The following is a 26,085-nucleotide window of genomic DNA, read 5'->3' as shown; positions in this document are numbered from 1 at the left end:
AATTTTGCTACTAATTCATTCAACCTATGTTTCGTTGCCCTCTTCGCATACATATTCGTAAAATGCTAGGCTCTGAAAATTTGTATGGCATCTCCAAAGTTTTGTGTTTACGCCTACAGGATGCTGCCAATAAGCGTGAAAATTAGTATATAAATCTCGACACCTGAATAAATATTAGGATTAAAAAAACATTGCATTAGAGCGATGAAATATCGTTTAGGTTTCCGAATAAATGAAGGTTTGGTAGTCAAGTTTTCGCTCCTACATCATATCATTCATATGTCAAGCAAAGATATTTAGTTAGTATAACTTTCGCAGAAGCATTTTGAGACTAAATTGCTTCGTTTTAAATTTAGCGAAGATTGTTGTTGCTTTCACTAAGTTTTGCGTGAAAATGTGTAAAATTCGTTCCAAAAGTGTCCGATCGGTCCAATAGTGTCCGAAAGGTATCTCTGTTTAGAGACTTGCACCAATATTCTTTAATATAACTCTTTAAATATAGGCTTCTTTGCATAATATGATTAACTTGATCAACTTTGAACAATTTATATTGTAAATAGATACAATTCACGACATTAATTGCATGATTCTAAAATATCACGATTCGCTCAATAATTAATCGCGAAAATTTGGCCAAAAATAGTTGACCATTACGAATTAATTTAATTTTTGGCATTAAAACCAAGTGCACAGAATATTTCTGAATCGCACCGTGGAAAATAATTCAAATGGAGAGTCTACAACGGAAGTTGGTACGCCTGTTAGCGTGTTTCAGTTCAAGCCTGAGATTCAAGCTTAGTCGTAGGGTGTCAGTGAATGTAGTGAGGTGGGCTGTTCGGCGTGTGTTGTTATTTGTATTTTATTGTGTAAGTAAAGTTCCATGTCAAACGTAAGTAGGTCAAAATTTTATAAGATAATTGTATACTTTATGGATATAGATGTTTTTTAAGAAAAACTGTATTAAACCAATTTATAGAAATTGGTTGACAGCCAACGTTTCCCAATGATCGACGGCATAGTCAGTAGAAAGTTGTTAATTCTACGTTTATACCTAGTAGAGGGAATTAAAAATCTTATTACGTTGATTCTATAATGTGGTAATGTTATATTATAGATAATATATAGACAATTTCTCATTTTATGTCTGCAATGGGATATGGGAACACTGCTTACTGAGTGCTTAGTGAAATGAACAATGCCACGCTCTACGTACAGGCTTACAGCCAGGGTAGGTAGCTAGCCAGCTGTGCGTGCGTGATAACGAATCACGGGTTATTTTTCCATGTAATGCAATATGCCTAATTTGCAGTCTAAACGCCAATCATACTTTTAAACGCAATTTTGGTTTTGATTTAGTACTGTAAAATTATTTTTTCAGTTAATGAAACCAGTGGCCACTTGCCCAGTGCGGCAGTGCATGATTGAGATGCTAATCTTGATTCCTAACTTTTTGTTAGTACTAAAGGTAAAGGGTGGAATTTGAAAATATTTTTTCTTACTTTCAAATATTTAATAATATAGATAGTCACTTTTGACTCTTTCTGTCTCTTTGATTCAAATATTTCACACAAGTTAGCCTAGGTAGCCTACCTAGTACCTATAATATCCAGCTAGTTATTTCATAATATCCAGCTCAGCTGATTATTTCTGATTTCAGTTCATGTCAAACAAAAAGTGTTTGGGAGATCAGGTAACTAAAAATAAACTAATTCTAAAAAATCTAAGTTGTCACCATGAATTTCATCGGAGCCTTTTTGAAATATTGGGCAGAAATTCCTGAAATGGCTAGTAAAAACACTTGTTTAGCCAGTTTTTTTTTTCAAGAATTGCAGGTAAAAATAGGCTGTATTTATTATTTTTTAGTGAAGAAATGTGAAGGCATTTGGAAGTTTGGAATGGGTGAAATTAGTCAGATTCATGGGCTTTCTTTGTCTGATTCACTGGTGGCTTCAGTCCTGTTTTTCACCAAGGGTGTAGAGTTACAGAGTGAGCAAGTAACTGGAGATGTTTTATGAAAAGTTAGGACCTAAATCTATGTCTTCAGAAGATCTTGCCAAAAGATTTCTCTTTATATACTAATTCACATTTATTTTCATCAAGAAACCTTGAAGGTTCAGATTGTTTTGGTGACAAATCCTCTGAAATACTGGCAACATTTCAGACCTAAAAACTATTGCCAAACTCAATTTAGTGGCTGTTGAAAATATCTATGTTCTGAGCCATGTTGGACTTTTTATGTACAAGTTCATTAAACTAGCAGTCTGGCAGAGAATCGCAAAGATTTTGAAGCCCTACTATTTTGGTATGCTGCCAGATTTTGCCAATCTTGAACCCTTATCATTGGGTTTTATCATATTTATGTATATAATGTACTTAATTCCACTGAAATGTCAGCATTCAATGCTTCCTAGGCTATAACTTGAAAATGAATGTTGTTACATTCAAAATGTTTTTAATAAATTGAAATTACTTCTTTAAACCTGTATTTTTATCAAGCAATGTCATCTGAAGAACTGTTTGGCCCTGAAAATTTATATCACCTGTATTTATATGAATACCTATATATATATTTATGGCTGATTGTCCTTAGTCCAATTGATTAATTGAAAATTTTAATTTATTTGTATTTCATTCCAGGTCAGTTAAAGTGATCAATAAAAATTTGAAAAATAATGGTTTCTTATTTAATTTCTGCCGTTAGTTTTATTTCATGTGTGTACCCAATATACAGCACATCCTTTCAATTACTGATTTGGCACTATTTCCAAAAGACCATCCCATAGCTATTTTTGTGGTATATATATTAAATTAATGCTATTTATTTGTTTTGGTACACATATTGTTTGCGAATCATGATGGCTAATCCAGTTCTGAGTGTGTCTTCCATGGATGATAATGATGTTGCAAATGTATCTGTAGCCAGTGAAATTGTGGCTAAGGCAAGCACAAGCTCTCCTGTTGCAAAGCCAACAAGTCCTTTGTCTCTTAGTGCATCTGATGTAACTACTGATTCATCTGCCCTGGCCTCCCCTGTGATGGATATTTCATCTGCTTGCGCCATTTCAGCTGTTGTAACTACCAGTGAAATATCAACTCCAGTCGCCTCGTCAGCAAGTGAGTCGTCGATTGCAGTTCTATCTACCACAAAATCTGCTGCAATCATCACAAGTTCAACGTCTTCTAGCACTAGTGTGCCATCTTCTACCATTGCCCCCCAGATTACAGCTGCCAATCAACACGCAGTTGTATCAACAGCTTTTGTATCCAAATCTAGCGATTTTCCTGTAAGCTTGGGTTCTGTTTTAATCCCCAAGCTTGTATCTACTGCATCAAGTGCCATGACTCCCAACGCAAGTTCCTCTTCATCGCCCTCAGAAGCTCTTAACCTTACATTAACATACTCTTCCGCTTCAAGTATTGTTGTCCCAACCATTACTGCCTGTACTGGTGGGTCCAACAATAACAAAGTCGTCAACTCAGTGGCAAGTAATCTCTCAACTTCTGTTAAACTTTCCATGAATACTAGTGGGAGTGGTAAGCCTGTGGCTGGAAGAGTTGTTCAGACATTCACAACAGTTACAAGTCCCACAGAAGGCACCTCTTCTCAACCCTCCATGAGTCATGTCCATATCCCCAGAGGTGCAGCAGTGGTGGCAAACATGGCTGGTAGCCGCACATCCTTAGCCGTCACCGCCAGTGCTGCACAGTAAGTTTAATATTATCCTAAACTGTATTTTTTCTCATATTTTCAGTTGTTTATTGATAATTGTAGTACATGTGATTATAAATGCCTGTATTTTGTCCCTGATAATAATTTATTTAAATCATAGTTGATGATATGAAAGTAATTTGTTTTGTTGCATTAACCATCAACTGTCTAGTTTAGTTTCACATTTTGTTTTCTAATGTTTTGTTTTTATACTTATTCAACTCTATTCAATCCCCAGTGATTATGAATGCCCAGAGCATATTTATTTTTTCAAAACTTTGTGTTGAATCTTTGTTAATAACTCAATTTTTGCTATTCAGGCGGACTACTCCTCAGCAAAATCGCAGCATCCAGCTGTCACAAAGCGCTTGGAACAGAGGAGCTACCAACTCAAAGCTCAGCACCGGCACAACCATCTTCACTAGTGTTGCATCAAACACTAACCCCAAACTCTCTCGATTGCCAGCTTCCCCTCTCGTGACACGTCCCGCTCCTGGAAGCTTACTCACATCTGCCACACCAACAGTTCATGCAGCTCTGCGCTCAACATCAAGCACCTCCAGTGTGGTACGCAATGCAGTCACCACTACTGCTGTTGTGCGCACAAATTCCATATCACGTGTCACAAATGTCACCAATCTCATCACAGCTAACACTGTAGAAGTAATGCGCTCTGTCCCTTCGGGTGTCTCAGTTTCTGGAGTCACATCCAATCCCCGGTTCACAGTTGCAGCTCCCATCAAACCTGTGGAAGGCACAGTATTAGCCAGTGTACCTAACATCACTCGTCCCACTATTGTTGCCACCCCTTCTGCAGTGTCACGCACTGTGCTTACCCAAACCAGAACATCCCTTGGTATGAGTGTTAGACCACATCACACTCAGGGAATTCGCCTTACACAGGCCACCATCGGCCGACCAACAACCGTCACTTCCCTGGCCTTGACGTGTGTTCAACGGCCTGCAGCTCCACTAACAAGCAGCACCACCATCACAACAGCTAAAGTTAGAGGCATTGCAGGTGCTCGGTTCTCACTTAATTCAGGCACCCAACTTCTTCCTAATTCCGAGCCGTCTACCATGGCCCAAAACATAAGAGTCCCAGCACTAGTAAGCACTGCCATCTCAAGTCCCAGCAGCAGCAGTGTTAGTGGCAGCTATGCTACCTCAACCAACATAACAATTACACCTCCTGCGCGGCCTCTCAGTAGTCCTGCAATCACCGTCCCTGGCAGACCTGTGCTCAGTGCTTCCAGGCCGGCTTCCACAGGCCCATCTACTGCCTCAACTGGCCCATCTGTGGCCTCCACAGGCCTATGTTTGGCCTCAACTGGCCCATCTGCAGCTCTCACAGTCACATCTGTGGCCCCGACTGTCCCATCTGCAGGCCCATCAGTGGCCACAGCCAGCCCAACTGTGGCTTCCGTATGCCCAACTGTCGCCTCTACAGGCCCAACTGCGGTTTCAAAGGGGCCACCATCTGGAGCTTCGTTGGTGCGTCCTGCAGGGACCATCGCCAGAGGTTGTGAAGCACCGGTTTTGACTGCACGGACTGATGTTCCGAGGATCAGCAGACCCACTCAACAGTTCATGCACATCTCTGCTACCAATGGACAGGTTTGTCTGGAATTATGATGCCCTCCCTGCGTGGCCTCCTTTTCCTTTCCTCCTATTAATAAAAAAACAAATAAGTGACGAGTGACAGCCAGCCGAAATAAAGTCATTTTCAGGGTCACCACGCCCCAAATCCAAATAATGAAACAAATTCCTTTCTTACATTATGTACGATGCGCATTAAGTGCTGTTAGTCCGAAAAAACTTTTGATTTGATAAATAATTTGTTCATCTGAATTCGTTGAAAAATTTTTATACTAATTATTCATCCACTAGGATGTCTTTTGCAGCGCATCTCTTCTGCTCTTCTCAGGCACACTGCACCATCAGCTGATTTCAGCTCGTACGGTAGTAACAATATTGCGGAATTCTAAATGCACGACACCGACGACCGACCGGAAAATTTTCTCGGCACTCGGCAGACGAATCATAAAATCGCTCTTAGAGACAGTCACATCGCAGGCAATTTTGCTGCTAATTTATTCAACCTAAGTTTCGTTGCCCTCTTCGCATACGTATTCGTTAAAATCTCACGCTAGCCTTGTTTTCCGTCTTGGCTTCAAAAACTTTCATGTTGGTCATTAAATGCTAGGCTCAGATAATTTGTATCGCAGCGCCAAAGTATCGTGTTTACGCTTACCAGATGCTGCGAATAAGCGTGAAAATTAATATATAAGTCTCGATACCTGAATAAATATTAGGATTTAAAACAAAAACATTGCATCAGAGCGATGAAATATCGTTTGGATTTCCGAATAAATGTAGGTTCGGTAGGCAAGTATTTGCTCCTACATCATATGTCAGGCAAAGATATTTAGTTCGGACAACTTTCGCAGGAGCCTTTTGTGAATTATTAGCTTTGTTTTCAATTTAGCGAAGAATGTTGTTGCTTTCACTTAGTTTTGCGTAGAAAGGGTGTAAAATTCGTCCCAAAAGTGTCCGATCGGTCCAATATTGTACGATAGGTATCTCGATTTGATGACTTCCACCAATATTATCTGATTTAACTGTTTAAATATAGGCTTCTTTGCATAACATGATTAACTCGATCATCTCTGAATAATTCATATTGCACGACATTAATTGCATAATTCTAAAATATCATGATTCGCTCTTTAATTTAAGCGAGAACATTTTGCCAACAATAGTTGACCATTCAAATAGTTGACTTCAAACTATCGCCAATCATGAAAAGATCCGGTCAAATGACACGAGTTTAGATCTGTGAACAAGGCACGAAAAGGAAAAGAATCGGCGACAGGCCACATCAGGCCCACACTTCAGCGCCGACATCACTATGTTATGTTATGTTATTACTTATTAGTTATTACGAAATAAGTTCATCTTTTTGCATCAAAACCAAGTACATACAACATTTCAGAACCTCATTTTGGAAAATAATTTGAAATACATAACATAATTAACTCGATCTTCTTTTAATAACTTATATTGTGCGTAGATGCAATTCACGGCATTAAGTACATAATTCTAAAATATCATGATTCGCTCATTAATTAATCGAGAAAATAATGCCAACAATAGTTGACCTTTACGAATTAAGTTCATTTTTCGGCATTAAAACCAAGTGCACAGAACATTAGTGGAAAAGAATTCAAATAATTCGCATCGTGGAAAATAATTCAAAATGCAGAGTCTACAACGGAAGTTGGTACGCCTGTTAGCGTGTTTCAGTTCAAGCCTGGGATTCAAGCTTAGTCGTGGGGTGTCAGTGAATGTAATGAGTCCGACTGTGCGGCGTGCTCTGTTATTTGTATTTTATTATGTAAGTAAAGTCCCATGTCAAACGTAAGTAGGTTAAAATTTTACAAGATAATTGTATACTTTATCAATATAGATGTTTTTTAAGAAAAACTGCATTAAACCAATTTATAGAAATTGGTTGACAGCCAACGTTTCCCAATGATCGACGGCATAATCAGTAGAAAGTTGTTAATTCTACGTTACTACCTAGTAGAGTAAATTAAAAATCTTATTATGTTGATTCTATAATGTGGTAATGTCATATTGTAGATAATATATAGACAATTTCTAATTTTTTTGTCTGCAATGGGAACACTGCTTAGTGAAATGAACAATGCCACGCTACGTAGGCAGGGTACCTACCTAGCCAGCTGTGCGTGCGTGATGACGAATCGCGGGTTATTTTTACATGTAATGCAATATGCCTAAACGCCAATAATCCTTTGAAAGTTGAAACTCTAAATTTGGTTTTGATTTAGTACAGCAAGATTGTTTTTTCAGTTAATAAAACCAGTGGCCAGTCACCAATTCCAAGCTGTGTGCCAAAATTAAAATTTTATTAATTAAAAGCTTAATAACTGTTAATTAAAAGCCTAATTAATTAGTGCTCAATATTCAATAGTGTTCTAATTCAAAGCCGTGTCGTATTCCAATACAGCTCACACAGCGATCGGAATTTGAACACGTGGATGTCGGAATTACGTATTAGTACAATTTGAAGCGCGGTCAGAATACGTCTCACCACGTGCAGCCGAATATAGTCACACACAGTGTTGGAATATAGGAATTTGGTAGGTTTGCATTCTAAAGGCTTTTAAATAAATATGGCAACATTTTGTGATGTTTCATTGTTGCTGGTGTGTCATGTGGTGTTTTGAGAGTCGCGTAAAGCAAACAGAACTCGAGTAACGCATACGTTTTTTATAGCTTTTCATTTCTCAATGCGTCCTTAATGTGTCGGAATATACCGCGTTTACCCTACCCAATTTCTGTCCAAATTTCATACCCAATAATCCTTTGAAAGTTGAAACTCTAAATTTGGTTTTGATTTAGTACAGCAAGATTGTTTTTTCAGTTAATAAAACCAGTGGCCAGTCACCAGTGCATCATGCATGATGCATGATTGACTATTGAGTCTTGAGATGCTAATCTCAATTCCTAACTTTTTGTTAGCCCTAGAGGGTGGAATTTGAAAATAATTTTTCTTACTTTCAAATATTTAAATATGGATTAGATAGTCATTAGTCACTCTTGACTCTTTGATTCAAAAATTTTTAAGAAAAAATAATTTTTCTTAATTTCAAATATTTAATTATGGATTAGATAGTCATTAGTCACTCTTGACTCTTTGATTCAAAAATTTCACCCAAGTTATAATATCCAACTGATTATTTCATCATATCCAGCTGATACTTGAGTGAGTACTGAGTAGTGAGTAGCTAGTTCTGATTTCAGTCCATGTGAATCAAAAAGTGTGTTTCTATTCATAATTCATCTGCTAACCATACCCAATTTCTTTCTCTTGCCCTGTTTATCTATTGCCTTAATTGTAGACAGGGCTTTCTATTTCCAAAGCTGTCAGATTTTCAGTTGGGCAAAGGGCAAAGGTGGCATGAATCAACTTCTGACTTGTGTCTAACATTGACCATAAATGCTTGATAATATTCAGGTCTGGTGATTGTGGTTGCCAAGTGAGATGCTCAACTTCAGTAAAATGTTCCTTATGCCATTTTTCATCAATTTCAGCTGTATGGGCATTATCATCTTGAAAAATGGCATTCCCCCTCCGGAAACAGTGCTCGAACCATTGGGTGAACTTGGTCCGACAAAATTCCTAAATATTTGCAGCTGTTAATTTCCAGGACTCTTTGAAAGTCAGAGAGGTTTGCCATGTATGTATAGATTATAGGTTAGGTTATATAGACAAAAATTTACTGAAAATACCTGTACAAGACAAATATATCAATTAACAACAAAAATTAACAATAAAACATAAAAGTATGTCACATTCATTGTTTATGACATATTCAAAATTTACAATAACAAAATGTCAGTCATTTCCTTTATTTTGTCTAAACCCATCATAATATATTAATATATATATATTTGTATAGTTAGGCAGAAGTTTTTCTTTTATGCAAGTTTTATATAAGACCAGAGCGTATTTCTTATTAATGATTTTCTTATTAATTTTCTCGATGCTGCGAATATATATATATATATATGTATGTATATGTTAGTATTAGATGGCAGAATAAGTTTTAGACACGGGTCATTTAAATTTTCAGGCTCAAACAATTACCATCAAATGGGGTCATAAGGGATGGGCGGGGTTATAAGGGAATGAAATGTTGTAGAAATAGAAATGTTGTAGCAGCTGAACTAATCAAAATATTGCAAAACTAAAAAATAGTGGCGTAAACTTCAACATTTTTACCATCTATTATGTATAAAGCTAGTTAAGAAATCCTACATTTACTACCGTCAAACGGGATAAAAAGGAATGGTTTTTAGCGTTTTTGTTAATAACTTCTTACCATGAAACATTTCAGAAACAAGTTTAGGCTCATTTTATAGCTCTGCAAGGGCTACCGAATGGCATCTTCAAAAAAATTCCATATGCTATTTGTAAGATGCCAGACGCAAAATAAAACCATCCCGATTTACCCCTGGGAACGGGGTAATCCGGGACACTTGCAATAAAAGTTAATTTTAAAACATTTGAAGCATGCAGAGGGTACTCATCCATTACTAACAGTACTCTGAAGTCCTCCTCTTTCATTGTAGATGATGTAGTAAATGTAATCAATATTCTTTGTTGTTAATCAATTTTTTTGTTAACTGGAGCCTTTGCTAACTGAGGTTCTACTGTAAATGCATTTTTAAGGGTGTCCCAAATTAACCCGGGGGGGTGTCCCTTTTTACCCCATCCTGCGGAAATGGCTGCCATTTTTTTTAATGAGATGGGCAAATTCTGTCAATTACGTTTTCAAGCTGCCACCTGGGTGCAACTTTTATGTAAGTAAAATTTTTTAATATGGCAAATATTTTTTTGCTCCAGACCTTAGCAGAGGTACTTTTCCAAAATCACACTTTTCACACTTTTTTTCAACAATTTTTTAGAGATAGTCAATGTTTGATTTCTTGACTAGCTTTATACATAATAGATAGTAAAAATGTTGTAGTTTACACCACTATTTTTACTTTTCAATATTTTGATTAGTTTAGCTGCTACAACATTTCTATGAAATGTGGGATGCACGTCCCTATTTACCCCGCCCGTCCCTTTTTACCCCGTTTGACAGTATCTAAAAAATTGCTGAAAAATTGTGAAAAGTGTAATTTTGGAAAAGTACTTCTACTAAGGTCTGGAGCAAAAAAAAATATTTGCAGTATTAAAACATTTTACTTCCATAAAAGTTACGCCCCCGGGGTAAAAAGGACACCCCTAAAAATGCATTTACAGTTCAACCTCAGTTAGCAAAAAAATGATTAACAGCAAAGAATTTTGATTGCGTTTACCTCACTCAGCAAAAAAAATTTATGTATAAAAAAATTAATGCATTGTCGGTCATCACAGAATTGTGCACAGAAAGTCATATATAGAATTGTGCACTGGGCATTATAGAATGAATAGTAATTAACCTAAACTACAATTTATTTCTCCAAACATATGATGGTTGTTACTAAAACATTCATTTCTGTTTCAGGTATGTTTTTTTACAATCTTTTTTATAATGAAATTACAAGCCATCCTGTAAGCTTACAGATACAGAAGAAATGCTACATGGCTGCTGAAATGAAGCTTGCAGTGGACAAGGTCATTGTAAATGCTCAATGGCATGTTTATGGATACGGTAATATCACATCAATACGGTAATGAATGAATATGGTGATAAATAAATAAAGGATAAACAAGTAAAAAACACAGAAAATTCCATTTATTCTACATCTACATCATCTACAATGAAAGAAGAGGACTTCAGAGGACTGTTAGTAATGATGAGTACACTCTGCCTGCCTCAAACATTTAAAATTAATTTTTATTTCAAGTGTCCCAGATTACCCCGTTCCCAGGGGTAATTCGGGATGGTTTTATTTTGCGTCTGGCACCTTACAAATGGCATATCAAATTTTTTGAAGGTGCCATTTGATAGCCCTCGCAAAGAGCTATAAAATGAGCCTAAACTTGTTTATGAAATGTTTCATGGTAAGAAGTTAACAAAAACGCTCAAAACCGTCCCTTGTTACCTCATTTGACAGTATCTCCAGATGACATTGGTTGATCACAATACAGGTTTAAGAGTACTACTTCTTCATTTAAGAAAATACTTCCATCTCAGGACCCGCAATGAATTCAACAGGTTCTGTGAGTGACACAAGGAGCCAGCAATTTATGGTGAGTAAAGCTAGAGTATAGACCTGTATTTTGCATGTTTCAATTCAAGTTTAATTTAGCTAGTAAAAAAATGGCATCATTTATAAAATAAAAAGTGGTCTAAGTTACCCCATTTTACGGTAACTATGGAATTGAATAGCTGTTTATCCTGCCACCTGAGAAAAGCTTGCAACTAGATCAGGTCTCAAAGCATTACAGTCAAGCGATGAAGCATTACAATCAAAATCTGCAATGAATTCAATAGGCTCAATGACACTCTTGGCAACAACTTGAAACTCAATGAGATTGTCTCTCGCACTGTGCTGGAGGAACCCACCAGCATTGTTATCTTGCAGTGGCCCAACATCATCTGAACAGCGATAGCTGAAGCCCTTATTCTTACCCAAGCTATCCATCTCATAAATACCGGATTTTCTAAGCTTTGAGATTGTTTCAGAGTTATTTTCATAGTTCAAAATTTTTGTGTTGCATTATATTTATGTGTATATTGTACTTAATTCCACCTAAATTTCTGTATTCATCCCTCCTATAACTTGAAAATGAATGTTTTTACATTCAAAATGTTGCTTATAAATTGAAATTACTTCCTTAGATCTGTATTCTGATCAACCAGTGTCTTCTGGAGATTATAGTTTGACCCTGCAAATTTAAATCACTTATGTTTAAACAAATGTATATATGTATATATTAGTATAGGTTGGCAAAAGTTGTTCCTTTAAGCAGGTTTCGTTGAAGACTAGAGAATTCGTTTTATTGGCCATTTTCTTATTTGTTTTTTCAATAGATCAAACAATATTTTTCGTTTGCAGTGGTAAATCGAAGATCAGCATACCGATGGACATTTTTATTTCTTTAACAACAATTCAAATGTATCAATCATTCATTATCAAGTTAGAAGGCGCATTGAGTGATGAAATTTTGGTTAACATAAGTACAAAAAGATGTAAATAGGTTACTACTCAAAAATCAAAATATATAGAAATAATTGCAAAATCACAAAAATATTGAGAGAATCAAGAATTAAAGCACCAAAAATTACTCTGAAAACAGTCTCAAAGTTCTGATAAATCCAGTAGTGTGTAGGTTGATAGATGGGGTCCTATCCTTAATGATGAGGGCCTCAGCTATCGCTAGTCGGTTGGTGTCGGGGCATCGCATGACAACGCTGGTGCACTAATCCATTACCGTATGGGTGATGGTCTCATTGTGGGCTTCCATCAGGTGGTTCCTTGGTCCACCAGACTGAAGGTGGCGTGTGAGTCGTCAGCTTAATGTCGTAGTTGTGAGCCCAATGTAGTCCATATTGGAGAGAAGTCTACAACCTTCTCTATTGCAGGAAAATTTATAGACTCTTGGAAAGTTTTGATTTTTGAGTAGTATCCTATTTAATACATGTTTTTGTACTTATGTCAACCAAAATTTCATCACTCAATGCGCCTTCTAACTTGATAATGAATGATTGATACATTTGAAATGTTAAAGAAATAAAAATGTCCATCAGGACGCTGATCTTTGATTTACCACTGCAAATGAAAAATATTATTTGATCTATTGAAAAACCAAATAAGAAAATATGTATATATATTATATATGTATATGGTTGATATTCTTTAGTCCAATAGCCCCTAGTCCCATTAATTAATAGAAAATTTTAATTTTATTGCATTTCATTCCAGGTCAGTCCAAGTGATCAATAAATATTTGAAAAATAATGGTTTCCCATTTAATTTCTGCCGTTAGTTTTATTCCATGTGTGTACCCAATATACAGCACATCCTTTCAATTACTGATTTGGCACTATTTCCAAAAGACCATCCCATAGCTATTTTTGTGGTATATATATTAAATTAATGCTATTAATTTGTTTTGGTACACATATTGTTTGCGAATCATGATGGCTAATCCAGTTCTGAGTGTGTCTTNTTCAAAGGGGCCACCATCTGGAGCTTCGTTGGTGCGTCCTGCAGGGACCATCGCCAGAGGTTGTGAAGCACCGGTTTTGACTGCACGAACTGATGTTCCGAGGATCAGCAGACCCACTCAACAGTTCATGCACATCTCTGCTACCAATGGACAGGTTTGTCTGGAATTGTGCAATTGTTTTTAGCGCATCAAGGTATAATTATATACTGCCTATGCAATTGTAATGACTGACATTGTTGGTTGCAAAATGTTCCTTGTGCTTTTTAAAGCTCGTAGAAAGATTATGTTCTCTAAATTTGCATGAAACTACTTCTGCTACTAACCACTGCAGTTCTGCCACTGCTTTGGCTTCAACGAATTCAGCCCATTAATGACCATCAACTTGCAGAAAATTGGCATGAGCGGCGGTGTGAGCAACGTCAGCGTTATTGGTGGAGGTAGCAACGCTATACGCTGCACGGCACTCAACAGTGCCACTGCTAATGGTGGCACTGCTAACTCCATTGCGGTGCGCATTTCTCCTGGTACTGCCCCTGCTGGCTTCCATTCCACCACTGCTGTGCAGGTCAATAAATCAGCTTAGCAGTTCATCTACTACAAGTACTTGTAACCTTTAGAATTAGTATCTTTATACTTAAGCAGGAATTTCTATCGTCCAGGCGAGCACATTACAATAGTTGTATTTGTCCAAAATTCAACAAGTTTCTAGTACAGCCTTAGTGTCCTATTTAAGTTAGCTTGCACTGTGTGTCAGCGGATAAGTCCACGTGAATAATCAATTCTTGAACATAAGTGATCAAATTCAAGTTGAACTCATTTTTAGCGCATTTTCTTATTTATGGAAAAATGCACTATTGTGCTCGCCATGTCCGTCTGTCTGTCCGTCCATGACTTCACGTTTTCGTTGACGAGAAAATTTGCTCTCTGTCGCTCACTTCAGTGAGTACTGAGTTATATTTTTTTAAGTGTTAGCCAAAGAGCTGAGTTATGCCATCACTCCCTCGTCAATCTGTCTTAGTTCCATGCACATTCAGGCCTGGTTTCACTGGCTTCAAAAAACTCCAGTAAAGATTGTTTCATTTATTCAGAGCAATTCACTTCTGCAAGGTAAGATTTTATGTTGTTCATTTAATCCTGATATTTATGTTAATAATAACCTTTTTAACTAAACTCTGGGTTTCCAAGGTGAGTGTCGTTTCTTTTGCTTGCTGTTTCTGCTTACATATTTGCATCTTGCAGTTTATTTTAATGAATCGTTAATTCACGCGCTTTCTTATAAACTCACTGGTGCCCCTAAAATCTTTCTGTTTACCAGAAGTTGGGCAGAAGTCATATTGGCAGCTCATCCAAATTGCAATACAAATTATCTTTTATAAATCACCGATATCTTTTATCTTTTAGATAAAAGATAATCTTTTATCTTAATCTTTTAAAATTCGATGAAACTTCAATACGTTATATACNACTGTCCCATCTGCAGCCCCCACAGGCCTATCAGTGGCCACAGCCGGCCCAACTGTGGCTTCCGTATGCCCAACTGTCGCCTCTACAGGCCCAACTGCGGTTTCAAAGGGGCCACCATCTGGAGCTTCAGTGGTGCGTCCTGCAGGGCCCACCGTCAGAGGTTGTGAAGCACGGACTGAGGTTCCGAGGATCAGCAGACCCACTCAACAGTTCATGCACATCTCTGCTACCAATGGACAGGTTTGTCTGGAATTTTGCAATTGTTTTTAGCGCATTTTCTCATGGAAAAAATGCACTATTGTGCTTGCCATGTCCAATATTGTGCTTGCCAGTCCGTGCCATGAAGTCACAGATTGTACATCCGTGACATCACGTTTTCATCAACGAAAAAATGTGCTCTGTCACTCACTGCAGTGAGTAGTCAGTAATGAGTTATATTTTTTATAACTCAGGTTGTGTGAGTACCAGCTATGTAGATAATTTCTCCAACTGGAAAATTTCAAAGTCAAAATTTGTACTTTGAAATTTTAAATAATCTTTTTAATTGAGAATGGCAACTGTTATATCTATTGTCAATTTGTTGATATTCTTTTTTTTTTGTCTGATTTATTTTAGCCAGATATATTTTAATTTTGATGCAACAGCTTGCCTAACAGAAGTTATGAGTTTAAGTGATAAACTTGATAGCAATAGGTGTTAGGATACTTCATTATAATGCAATTAAACAAATTAGTCTGCTCAAGTTATAATTGTATACTGCCTATGCAATTGTAATGACTTACATTGTTGGTTGCAAAATGTTCCTTGTGCTTTTACCTAGCCAGCTGTGCGTGCGTGATGACGAATCGCGGGTTATTTTTACATGTAATGCAATATGCCTAAACGCCAATAATCCTTTGAAAGTTGAAACGCAATATTTGGTTTTGATTTAGTACAGCAAGATTGTTTTTTCAGTTAATAAAACCAGTGGCCAGTCACCAGTGCATCATGCATGATGCATGATTGACTATTGTCATTGAGTCTTGAGATGCTAATCTCAATTCCTAACTTTTTGTTAGCCCTAGAGGCTAGAGGGTGGAATTTGAAAATAATTTTTCTTACTTTCAAATATTTAATTATGGATTAGATAGTCATTAGTCACTCTTGACTCTTAGATTCAAAAATTTCACCCAAGTTATAATATCCAGCTGATTATTTCATCATATCCAGCTGATACTTGAGTGAGTAGCTACATAGTGGCAAAGCAGAGAGTTTTTTAGACTCTCCCTCAAGTTCATTTTATCTCGGCAGTATTGTTAGAATAAGATAAGATGTAGACACCTTGCTAACTTAATATTGTACATATTGTCATCCGTAACAATGGTCAGTAACAACGGTCAGTAACAACAAAAATCATAGTCAACTATAACAAACATGATTTAGTTTAGTTTAGTTGATTTTTTATATTTAAACGAACACTGGGCCTTATTTTACGTACATGTTGACATCAAACTAATAAACTGAAACTCGGACCAGCATCACCTATTACCCTACCTACATTTAGGGAAGCCTCAGTCAAATATAAAATCGTCAGCACAATATTAAACGAATAGTATCACTCAGACATCCCTCAGTCTCCCCTCAAACTTCCCTCAGTCTCCAACTTCCCTCAGCATGCATATTCGTAAAATGCTAGGCTCTGAAAATTTGTATCACATCTCCAAAGTTTTGTGTTTACGCCTACCAGATGCTGCCAATAAGCGTGAAAATTAGTATATAAGTCTCGACACCTGAATAAATTTTAGGATTAAAAAAACATTGCATTAGAGCGATGAAATATCGTTTAGGTTTCCGAATAAATGAAGGTTTGGTAGTCAAGTTTTCGCTCCTACATCATATCATTCATATGTCAAGCAAAGATATTTAGTTAGTAAACTTTCGCAGGAGCATTTTTTTTGTTCGTTTTAAATTTAGCGAAGATTGTTGTTGCTTTCACTAAGTTTTGCGTGAAAATGTGTAAAATTCGTTCCAAAAGTGTCCGATCGACCCAATAGTGTCCGAAAGGTATCTCTGTTTAGTGACTTACACCAATATTCTTTAATATAACTCTTTAAATATAGGCTTCTTTGCATAATATGAATAACTTGATCAACTTTGAACAATTTATATTGTAAGTAGATACAATTCACGACATTAATTGCATGATTCTAAAATATCACGATTCGCTCAATAATTAATCGCGAAAATTTGGCCAAAAATAGTTGACCATTACGAATTAAGTTCATTTTTGGCATTAAAACCAAGTGCACAGAATATTTCTGAATCGAATCGTGGAAAATAATTCAAATGGAGAGTCTATGTGTCACCGGATAAGTCTTATGTGAATAATCAATTCTTGAACATAAGTAATCGAATTCAAGTTGAACTCATTTTTAGCGCATTTTCTCATTTATGGAAAAAATGCACTATTGTGCTCGCCATGTCCGTCTGTCCGTCCGTCTGTCCGTCCGTCTGTTCGCCTGTCTGTCCGTCTGTCTGTCCGTCCGTGACTTCACGTTTTCGTCGACGAGAAAATGCGCTCTCTGTCGCTCACTGTAGTGAGTACTGAGTTATATTTTTTTAAGTGTTAGCCAAAGAGCTGAGTTATGCCATCACTCCCTCGTCAATCTGTCTTAGTTTTATGCACATTCAGGCCTGGTTTCACTGGCTTCAAAGAACTCCAGTAAAGATTGTTTCATTTATTCAAAGCAATTCACTTCTGCAAGGTAAGATTTTATGTTGTTTATTTAATCCTGATATTTATGTTAATAATAACCTTTTTAACTAAACTCTGGGTTTCCAAGGTGAGTGTCGTTTCTTTTGCTTGCTGTTTCTGCTTACATATTTGCATCTTGCAGTTTATTTTAATGAATCGTTAATTCACGCGCTTTCTTATAAACTCACTGGTGCCCCTAAAATCTTTCTGTTTACCAGAAGTTGGGCAGAAGTCATATTGGCAGCTCATCCAAATTGCAATACAAATTATCTTTTGTAAATCACCTATATCTTTTATCTTTTAGATAAAAGATAATCTTTTATCTTAATCTTTTAAAATTCGATGAAACTTCAATACGTTATATACTATCATTTGTTTACCCTACAGTCGTGTATAACTGCCTTTTTAATTCTGCCACACTTCTCGGTAATATCAAAGTAATAAGTAAGTATAGAAGTTAAATGAGTCTTCTGGAATAATTTAAAATCGTTGGTTAGCGGTGAATGGCCGCAATGATGGAGCACTGGAGGAGATACCCTTGACTGTGGTTGTGCTCTATAGTAACAGGGGATTTCTGTGCCGTTGCCCCGGCAGTTGACCCTGGCACCAGAGTCCGACCTCTGCACCTGCCGGGTTGAGTGGGCTACACAGCTACTTAACAACTCAACTAAGTAGCTACACAGCTACTTAGTTCTACATCTGCTTAGTTCAGGTGCAAGCAGCTCGAAGCAAGGGCTTATGAAGGCTGAACGTGCTGTTGTCAGTGCGGCTTCTACCTACGGTAAAACTGAAGCTCTGCTACGGTAACATTGAGGTTATGATAGTGCTGCTGCAGTAGATTATTTCTTGTTAGTCTATCATGTTTTTGTTGTTATTAGTCTACCCTGTTTTGTAGACGGTTTCAAGCATTGTTATTTAATATGGGCTGAAAACTTGCATCGTCTTGATGATGTTCTATATAGCCATAAAGATACCACCACTAGACCGCACCCCGACGGTCGGTTTTTGCTCGGGCATCTGATTACAACTATGCTACTTGAGCATTGTACTAGTTACTTGATCTATTTTGTTCTTGTTACATTTGAATGTACAACAAATCAATGTTATTTTTTTTAAATTTACTTTCATTCTCTGGCGTCAGCTCCCTTCATCCTTGTCATTGCACCGTTGAAGTTTATGGTAAATTTGTCAGAAAAACATATACTGGCTAAGTCGAGTGCCCTTTGTATTGTTGCCTTATCTAAATATGGATTACTTCTTATTTGGTGAGTTGTCAGCTCACTTACAAACTCAGCTCTTCTCTCACTTTCCATTCACTCGTGTACTCAAAAATTGTGAAATTGTGGTGGAATGATGCTCAGTTCTCTTGCTTTTTGGTGACACGGATGTTTAGGCTCATGCCTACCTGGATCTTAGGCTTGATATTCTTCATTGAGTTATTAGTGCATGTAAATTAGCATGCACGATTGGTTGGAAAATGGAAGCTGACAAGTACTTAATATATTTTGTTAGTTTGTTAGGGCGTCTATCTATTATACCGTACAAGGTTATCCTAAATGATGGACCCAATTTAACAAATTCGTATTTATTTAAGTATTAATTCAAAATTAGTAATTCATACACCAATGGACAGAGAAAGATTCGAAGTTTTTTTATATATTTAAATGTTCAATATGATGCACTGCACATCTCAACGGCAGCCAAACTCGTCCCACACACGAGAAAGCATATCTTCTGTTACTGAGGGCACCGTAGCAGTGATACGGTTCTTCAGATCAACCAGAGTTGCTGGTAGAGGCGGGACGTAGACAGCTTCCTTGACGTAACCCTATAAGAGATAGTCACATGAGATCAGGTGATCTCGGTGGCCAGAAGTGTAGAACCTGATATTCATTTCCTATGCGTCCCACCTAACACTCAGGAAGGACTGATTCAAAAAGTTTCGGACACAGGACATATTGAACGTTTAATGTAGGTAAAAAAAACTTGCAATCTTTCTCTTTCCATTCAAGTATAAATTTGTACATGAATAAATAAGGAATTATCAAATTGGATCTATCATATAGAATAACCATGTATTTATCTTTGGTGCTGAAATTTTATGTTCAGTAATAGATTAGGCATTTGAGTTAGGAATGTGAATTTCACAAGTTTGCTTATAAAATTGATACGTACCTGATTGTTGATTGGGCTTTTAGAACATAATTTTCGACCAATTTTGGTGAATCTCATTTGGCAAGAACGGAACTCTCGAAAAACCGAGATTCTAACCCTGAACAACGCTGAGTCGAGCTTCTAGTTTCAGCCACAACGCGGTTCTGCGTTGAAGTGCACACGATATTGTCTTGATGCATTCAGCACTGATGAGCATTTTCAATTTGGTGTAGTGCCGTATTATTGTAGACATTTTGTGCAATCTAACGAGTCGGTCGTATTCAAGAATACATTTGAGACATCGGTTATTGTGTAACTCTTGGTGGTGAACCTCAAGTTTCTTAGCATAGCCATGTTTATTTTCATAATCATGTTTGAATTTTTATTTTGTTTAGAACCCTGCTAAGTTGTCTTCGAAGCTGAAACCGGAAGGTGTGCCGTGGGTATGTAAACACATGAGTAGGTCTGAATGATTAGAATCTATAGTCTCACTCATTGGAAAATTAATGGCAGTTTGATTTGTATTTTGCCTCATTTCATCTTGAAAGATTGGTGAGCATTAATGATCGTTTTCTCCACTCCTACCATGTAAACTTGCTTTGGCGTTATGAAGTTCTCTTAATAAAAGGCTGTCATTGGTTGCTTGCACTGACTTCTTGCTGGTGCTGGGGATTTTTTTACATCGCACTTGTTCAAAAATTCTTGCTATTTTCATTGGGTAAAGTTGTTTATAAGTCTTGAGGATGCTTCTTGTTATTGAAACATTCTCAATGCGAGAGTAGGTAGTTTTAATCATGCATATGTTTGTGCCGTGCAGGTTGGTGGAGGTGCAGCAAGTTCAGGCGGTGTCGTGACCAACCGGCCTGGCAGCAGACTTGCAGACTACCATGCAGGTGAGGCAGCAGATTTAAAGTTGAAGAATTCAGTGGATATTATTTCAGTATTTAGGCTTCGCTTCCGACACTGGAACGACACGGGCGTCTTGAGTGCATCAGCACGACCAGAGAAGGGCTCCTTGAAAGCAATTCATACGCTTTTTACCTTTCAAGCTGCTATGTTCTATGTTTATACTGCCTACAAATTAGTAAATCAAATTTGCAATTTCTCCGATTAACTCTCTTGCTATTGGGAATGGTTTTTGTTGACCATGGATCGTAGATCATTGATGAACATACAAAACTTGAGTCAAAACTACTTCTGTCATACATATTACGTAAATGGGTTTCTTTTCTGTTGCAGTTTTTCACGATGATCAATTCAATGAAAATTTCATTCATAGTCCGAGACCAAACGGTTCCTCGTTCTAATTAAGTGTTGATAATGATTGGAAACTCGTTAATAATGACAGGAAACTTATACTTGAAATGGCTGTATACAGGCGGCGGTACATCTGGCAAGCCCTTTGGTGTTGTGGGTGGCGGAGGCTCAGCAGCAGCGGCGGCTGCAGTCCTGCCCCCCGGCACCACCATCACCCCCACCATCCTGGCCCCTTCAGGCAGCTCTTCCAGTAACAAGCACGATCCCCCAACCGTTCTTCTTCAGCGCCCCCTTCATGGTACTTGCGAACATATACCTGCTCAAGAGAAATGTGTGAGACTTTGTCCAAATAACGATGCACGTTTTGCCTCTAGGGCATATCGGTGCTAGCTAGGTACATGCAATTGTTTTTACTATTTGGACAATATGACACATTCATTTTTCTGAATGTAACTGTAAAAAGGCCTTAGGTTAATTTATGTTATAATATCAAATTCACTTCCTATATCCCCTAAAGGTCGACTCTCTGGAACTAGTTGAATAGATACTTCTAAGCAATGTATTGAGCTTATTAAACTGTATTAGTGAATAATTACTTGAAATAAAATTTGGAAACAAGTTTTTTATTTTACTGTGTGTTGACTTGTATACAGATTTTCTATAATGATTCACATTAAATGACTAAGTTCCAAGTGAATTCTTCGGAGTATTTATACCGAATTTTTTATTTTCCGTGACAAGTAGCAATTATTATTAGTTGGTCTAACATTCCTTATATTATCAGGTAGTTCTGCTAATGCGCCCGCTTCAACACAGCATCAACACACTGACAAGTCTGCATCAGTAAGTAGCAGTGTAACTTGTAGCTCTATTATTTATGCATAATACATTAAGAATTACTCATTTAGTGTCACGATATCGAGCACTTGTCTGCTTGGGGATTTCATAGTACAATGATGAAGAAATATATCGTGTGATTAGCGTTGTACAAACCATAGAATTTATGCAAGATATCGAACTATTCACTAATGAAAAATTCTTCAGGAGAAAGAAATGTTTCAACTAACGTGAAATGTTTCAACTAACGTGAAATGTTTCAAATAACTTGAAATGTTTCAACTAACGTGAAATGTTCAAACTAACGTGAAATGTTCAAACTAACGTGAAATGTTTATATAATGTGAAATGTTTTAAATATGTCGCTGATGCCCTGCAGTGCGTTGTCCGAGGAGGCGGTGCTGTTCAAGGCGCAGGCAATCGCCGTCAACGCGGCGCAGGCGCGGCCGCGTCCAACGACCTCAGCGCCGCCCAGTCCGCGCAGGGCGGCGCCCCTGCCAAGCCTGCTGCGTCGCCGCGCCCCACCATGCTCAGGAAGAGCTCCGAGTTCGACGGGTACGATAAAAATACTATAATGTAATGAAGAACATTTATTTAATGTTGCGTTTGGTTTTATTTCTTTACTTATCAGCCATGCTCAGGAAGCGCTCCGAGTTTGACGGGTACGATAAAAATACTAGTATTTAATGAAGAAACATTTATTTAATGTTGCGTTTGGTTTCATTTCTTTACTTATCAGCCATGCTCAGGAAGCGCTCCGAGTTTGACAGGTACGGTATGATAAAAATACTAGTATTTAATGAAGAATTTTTCATTTAATGCTGCGTTTGGTTTCATTTCTTTACTTATCTGCCACGTTCAGGAAGTACTCAAAGCTTGATGATAACTGGCGCTGTGTAGCAGGCATTCGATGTGGGAGCATATTTTTTATCATGTGTATTCCCGCAGCAGCGACCGCCGCTGTCGGATTGCCAGAGGCTGAAAAAAAAAAAACATTCATATCAAATATACATTACTCAGCATATTAAGTTGAAAGTTTTTTCGTGTCTACTTCATCACAAAAAGTTTTGTATGATGATTGACTTCTGTATCAATACCTATATTAATTCATTGCAAACTGTCACAGCGGGAACAGCACAAAGGCCTGCCGTAACCTGACAGGGGCGCTGTCGTCGTCCTCGAGTGGATCTGCTTCGTCTCCACCGTCGCCCAAACGACCTGACTCTGGCGGCCACAGCGGCGCGTCCACAGGCTCCCTCACCCTCTCTGCCGACTCGTCTCCTGGTCAGTTCACGCTCAGGTCACTCCCGATTCACGTTCAGGTCACACTCAATTCACGCTCAGGTCACTCCCGATTCACGTTCAGGTCACACTCAATTCACGCTCTACTTTAAATTTTTTAGGACTACATAGGCACAACTAAACCTACACTTGATGCGATTTTAACGTTGTAATTTAACGAGAATTAATGTAATTGTAACGAGAATTAATGCACTTGAATTTTCTCTGAGCCATTTACTTGGTTATGCATAAGCTTTGGGTGTGCTGCAGTCTTCCTACCTGCAAGCTGCCTCTTGAACGTTCATGCTTTCTCAATTACGAACATTATGATAGTTTCTTTATGCTTTCTGAATGATCTGGAAAACTTGGAAGAAAAACAAACAAAAGACAAATCTGAAGCGTTTTCATAGCGTTGCCGGTTTCCAATACTTAGTGAAAAATTAAATAATTAAATCATTGAATATGCATATCTAACGAGACTTGGGTAGAGAATGATTTATGCAGTTGAATTTCTCAATGCTAGTTCGTTTGAAGCTTGTCCTAATTTTTTTGTGAATTGGGTCTTCTTGTTAGCTGTTAGTCGAGCGATCATTTTATTGTGTCTTTTAGTTAGTTAAGAAACAATTTTAACATGTTATGTAAGAAGATATTGGAAAACCTACGTATAAAACATGAATGAAAGTTAACAAAAGAATCAAGATCGTCGAAAAAATAGTCAACATACATCAAATAGATCACTGTTGCATTAATAAAACTTTCTTTTCTCATTTAATTCATATTCTTGGATCCTTTAATTAAGAAAATCAAGCATTTCCAGGTTTGCTCATTGAGGAGGTGGACACTACAGAAGAAGCTCGAGTGCCAATGATTGCTGCTGTTGCTCCTCCACCTCTCCTTGATGGCATCTCCCCCAGGAAGAAACCTAGAAAACAAAAACTGTGAGTGTTCTCCTACGTAACGCGATTTATTATTTCTGATATAAATGTTACTTTTGTACATTGTTGTTTCACTTCGTGGTTTATTTTGATGATGCATTTAATTGGTGAATTCACACAACTTGCAGGACAGGCAATGAACTGCAAAATGCGCCGCACTCCAGTGATGACGACGAAGCGCCGACACCTAGCCATAAACGCTTCAAGAGAGACACGGGTGAGTTTGCTCACTTAAAGTGTATTCATTACTAAAATCATTATTTTGTTGAGTGTGACGGGTACATTTTAATAACTACGTCTGTTTGTGATACATCTATGTGGAGCGAAAACGAGCGATAGGTGTTGATTTGATGTTTAAATGGAGAAATAAATTATTGAATGAAATATTATGTTGCAAAGGATGTTGGTTCAAGGCGGTAATCACGATAACGGAAGACGCGGGATTTTAAACAAAAATTTACTCACAGATCACGAGGATGTCCCTGATGGTTGTCACGTGTGGTCTTCAGACTCCTGCCAATCCCGGGTGCCTTCTTTGTCAAGTTATAGTCGCTACCACGCGTTGGGGTCGACAGGTCTCGCGAAGAACAACGGCATCAATTCTTTCCGGAACTCCTTAACATCATCGGCCCGTGGGTCTCCAGCCCGAATTTCTCTCAATAACAGAACCTCGAGCGACTCAACATCTACGTCCTCATCTGCTGCTGCTCTTTCCCACGTCGTATTGCCACCTAATGTTATCAAAACCCCGCGTAAAAATTATAGTAATATTTCTGGCAGCAATGCAAACGTGGAGAACAATTTCCATGGAGATGTCAGTTCCAGGGCCCATAACAAAAGCCCACCTGAGTCCTCTCCTGAACCTACGTATCGCAATAAGAGGAAGCACATGAGCCTCCTTAATTCCTACGTTCGGACGCATTTGCCTCGCATCAACCACTTCGTCCGCTACTCCGACGTTGAAGTGAAGAAAGAAAAGAAATCTTCAGTGAATCATTTGGCCGGGCAGAAACTTGCGATGCAAAGACTCGAAGGCTGGAAGGTGAGGTGTACGATACGTAATAAGGGTGTTTCTTTAAATAGTGTATAATACCTTGTATCGAAAAACCTGACAATGATATTGTTACCTCTTATTCTATGTTTTTTCTCGTTAGCACATACACTTCTCGGTATTTTCTCATTTTTTATGATGCAATTTCTATTTCAGGTTATTCACGTAGGAGGTCAGGTTTCCGAACTCGTGCACGTCGAGCAGGAAGTGTCATCTCGCCTCAACGAAATATTGCAAAGCCTAGAAAATAAAATAAGTGCACCGTATAAGGTTAGTCAAGGTCAGAAGTATTTAAGGGCTTGAATTGTTGCGTACATTCGTCTTACTGCATTTCCGGACTTGCAATTATTATTTTTTCTATTTATCATAACGATATTTGTTCGAAGATAACACTGAATTAAATGCAAGTAATGTTGACTCGTCGTAACCAATTGAAAATTTTAGGCGCATTTGTGATAGCCAAGGGCAACTAACAAATCGTAATCGGGAACTGCTAAGACGCACTTCGCTTGGTCGTTCGTGTTTTGCGTTCCACTTTTTTTTCTTCAGAATCCCGAATGATAGTGAATGCTATTTATACAACGGTCTCAGCACGGGTTCTAACAAATAACATCGCTGATGTTTTAAAAAGTTAATATCCATTGATATCTAATTTATTTTTCCATTGCAGGCTCAAAGCAAAGACGTCGATCAAATATGCGAACTGATTAAGGCGAACGTGCAGCGTTCGAAGATCATTCAAGACCAGATGAAGGAAGCCAAGATCCAGATGACTAATTTGTTTGTTCACAAGAACAGAGTGGCCTCCATATTGGAAAGTATTGGTGGCAAGCGACAGCCTCGTAAGAAAGACAGGCGAAGAGACTGAGCCGCAGATACACGTATACATCTGATGTATACATACACGTATACATCATCATGTATACATACACGTATACATACACCCTGATGGGTTGGCTCTGCAAC

At 37.8% G+C, this 26,085-nt stretch overlaps 1 protein-coding gene across 3 annotated transcripts; it reads left to right on the top strand.

Annotated features, from left to right (window-relative positions):
• The first annotated feature begins 810 nt into the window (after positions 1 to 810).
• Positions 811 to 26,004, top strand: LOC108669296 (mucin-19). Of its 3 annotated transcripts, XM_047881236.1 has the most exons (16): positions 811 to 866; positions 3,067 to 3,706; positions 4,030 to 5,203; positions 13,438 to 13,560; positions 13,795 to 13,971; positions 20,154 to 20,201; positions 20,576 to 20,651; positions 21,137 to 21,313; positions 21,800 to 21,858; positions 22,232 to 22,407; positions 22,979 to 23,136; positions 23,951 to 24,071; positions 24,197 to 24,285; positions 24,536 to 25,110; positions 25,276 to 25,389; positions 25,790 to 26,004. In XM_047881236.1, exons 2-16 carry the CDS (start codon positions 3,339 to 3,341, stop codon positions 25,985 to 25,987), a joined length of 3,633 nt encoding a protein of 1,210 aa, XP_047737192.1. In that variant the 5' UTR covers positions 811 to 866; positions 3,067 to 3,338; the 3' UTR covers positions 25,988 to 26,004. The 3 variants fall into 3 exon arrangements, with proteins under 3 accessions (XP_047737192.1, XP_047737185.1, XP_018012092.1); XM_047881229.1 differs by lacking the exon at positions 811 to 866 and having other exon boundaries at positions 2,671 to 3,706; XM_018156603.2 differs by lacking the exons at positions 811 to 866; positions 20,154 to 20,201 and having other exon boundaries at positions 2,671 to 3,706.
• The last annotated feature ends 81 nt before the right edge of the window (positions 26,005 to 26,085 follow it).

Source organism: Hyalella azteca, unplaced genomic scaffold (genome assembly GCF_000764305.2).
Source record: "Hyalella azteca isolate HAZT.00-mixed unplaced genomic scaffold, Hazt_2.0.2 contig970, whole genome shotgun sequence".
NCBI lineage: Eukaryota > Metazoa > Arthropoda > Malacostraca > Amphipoda > Hyalellidae > Hyalella > Hyalella azteca.
Note: the sequence above shows the minus strand (reverse complement) of the source record. Positions and strands in the feature narration are given on the sequence as shown.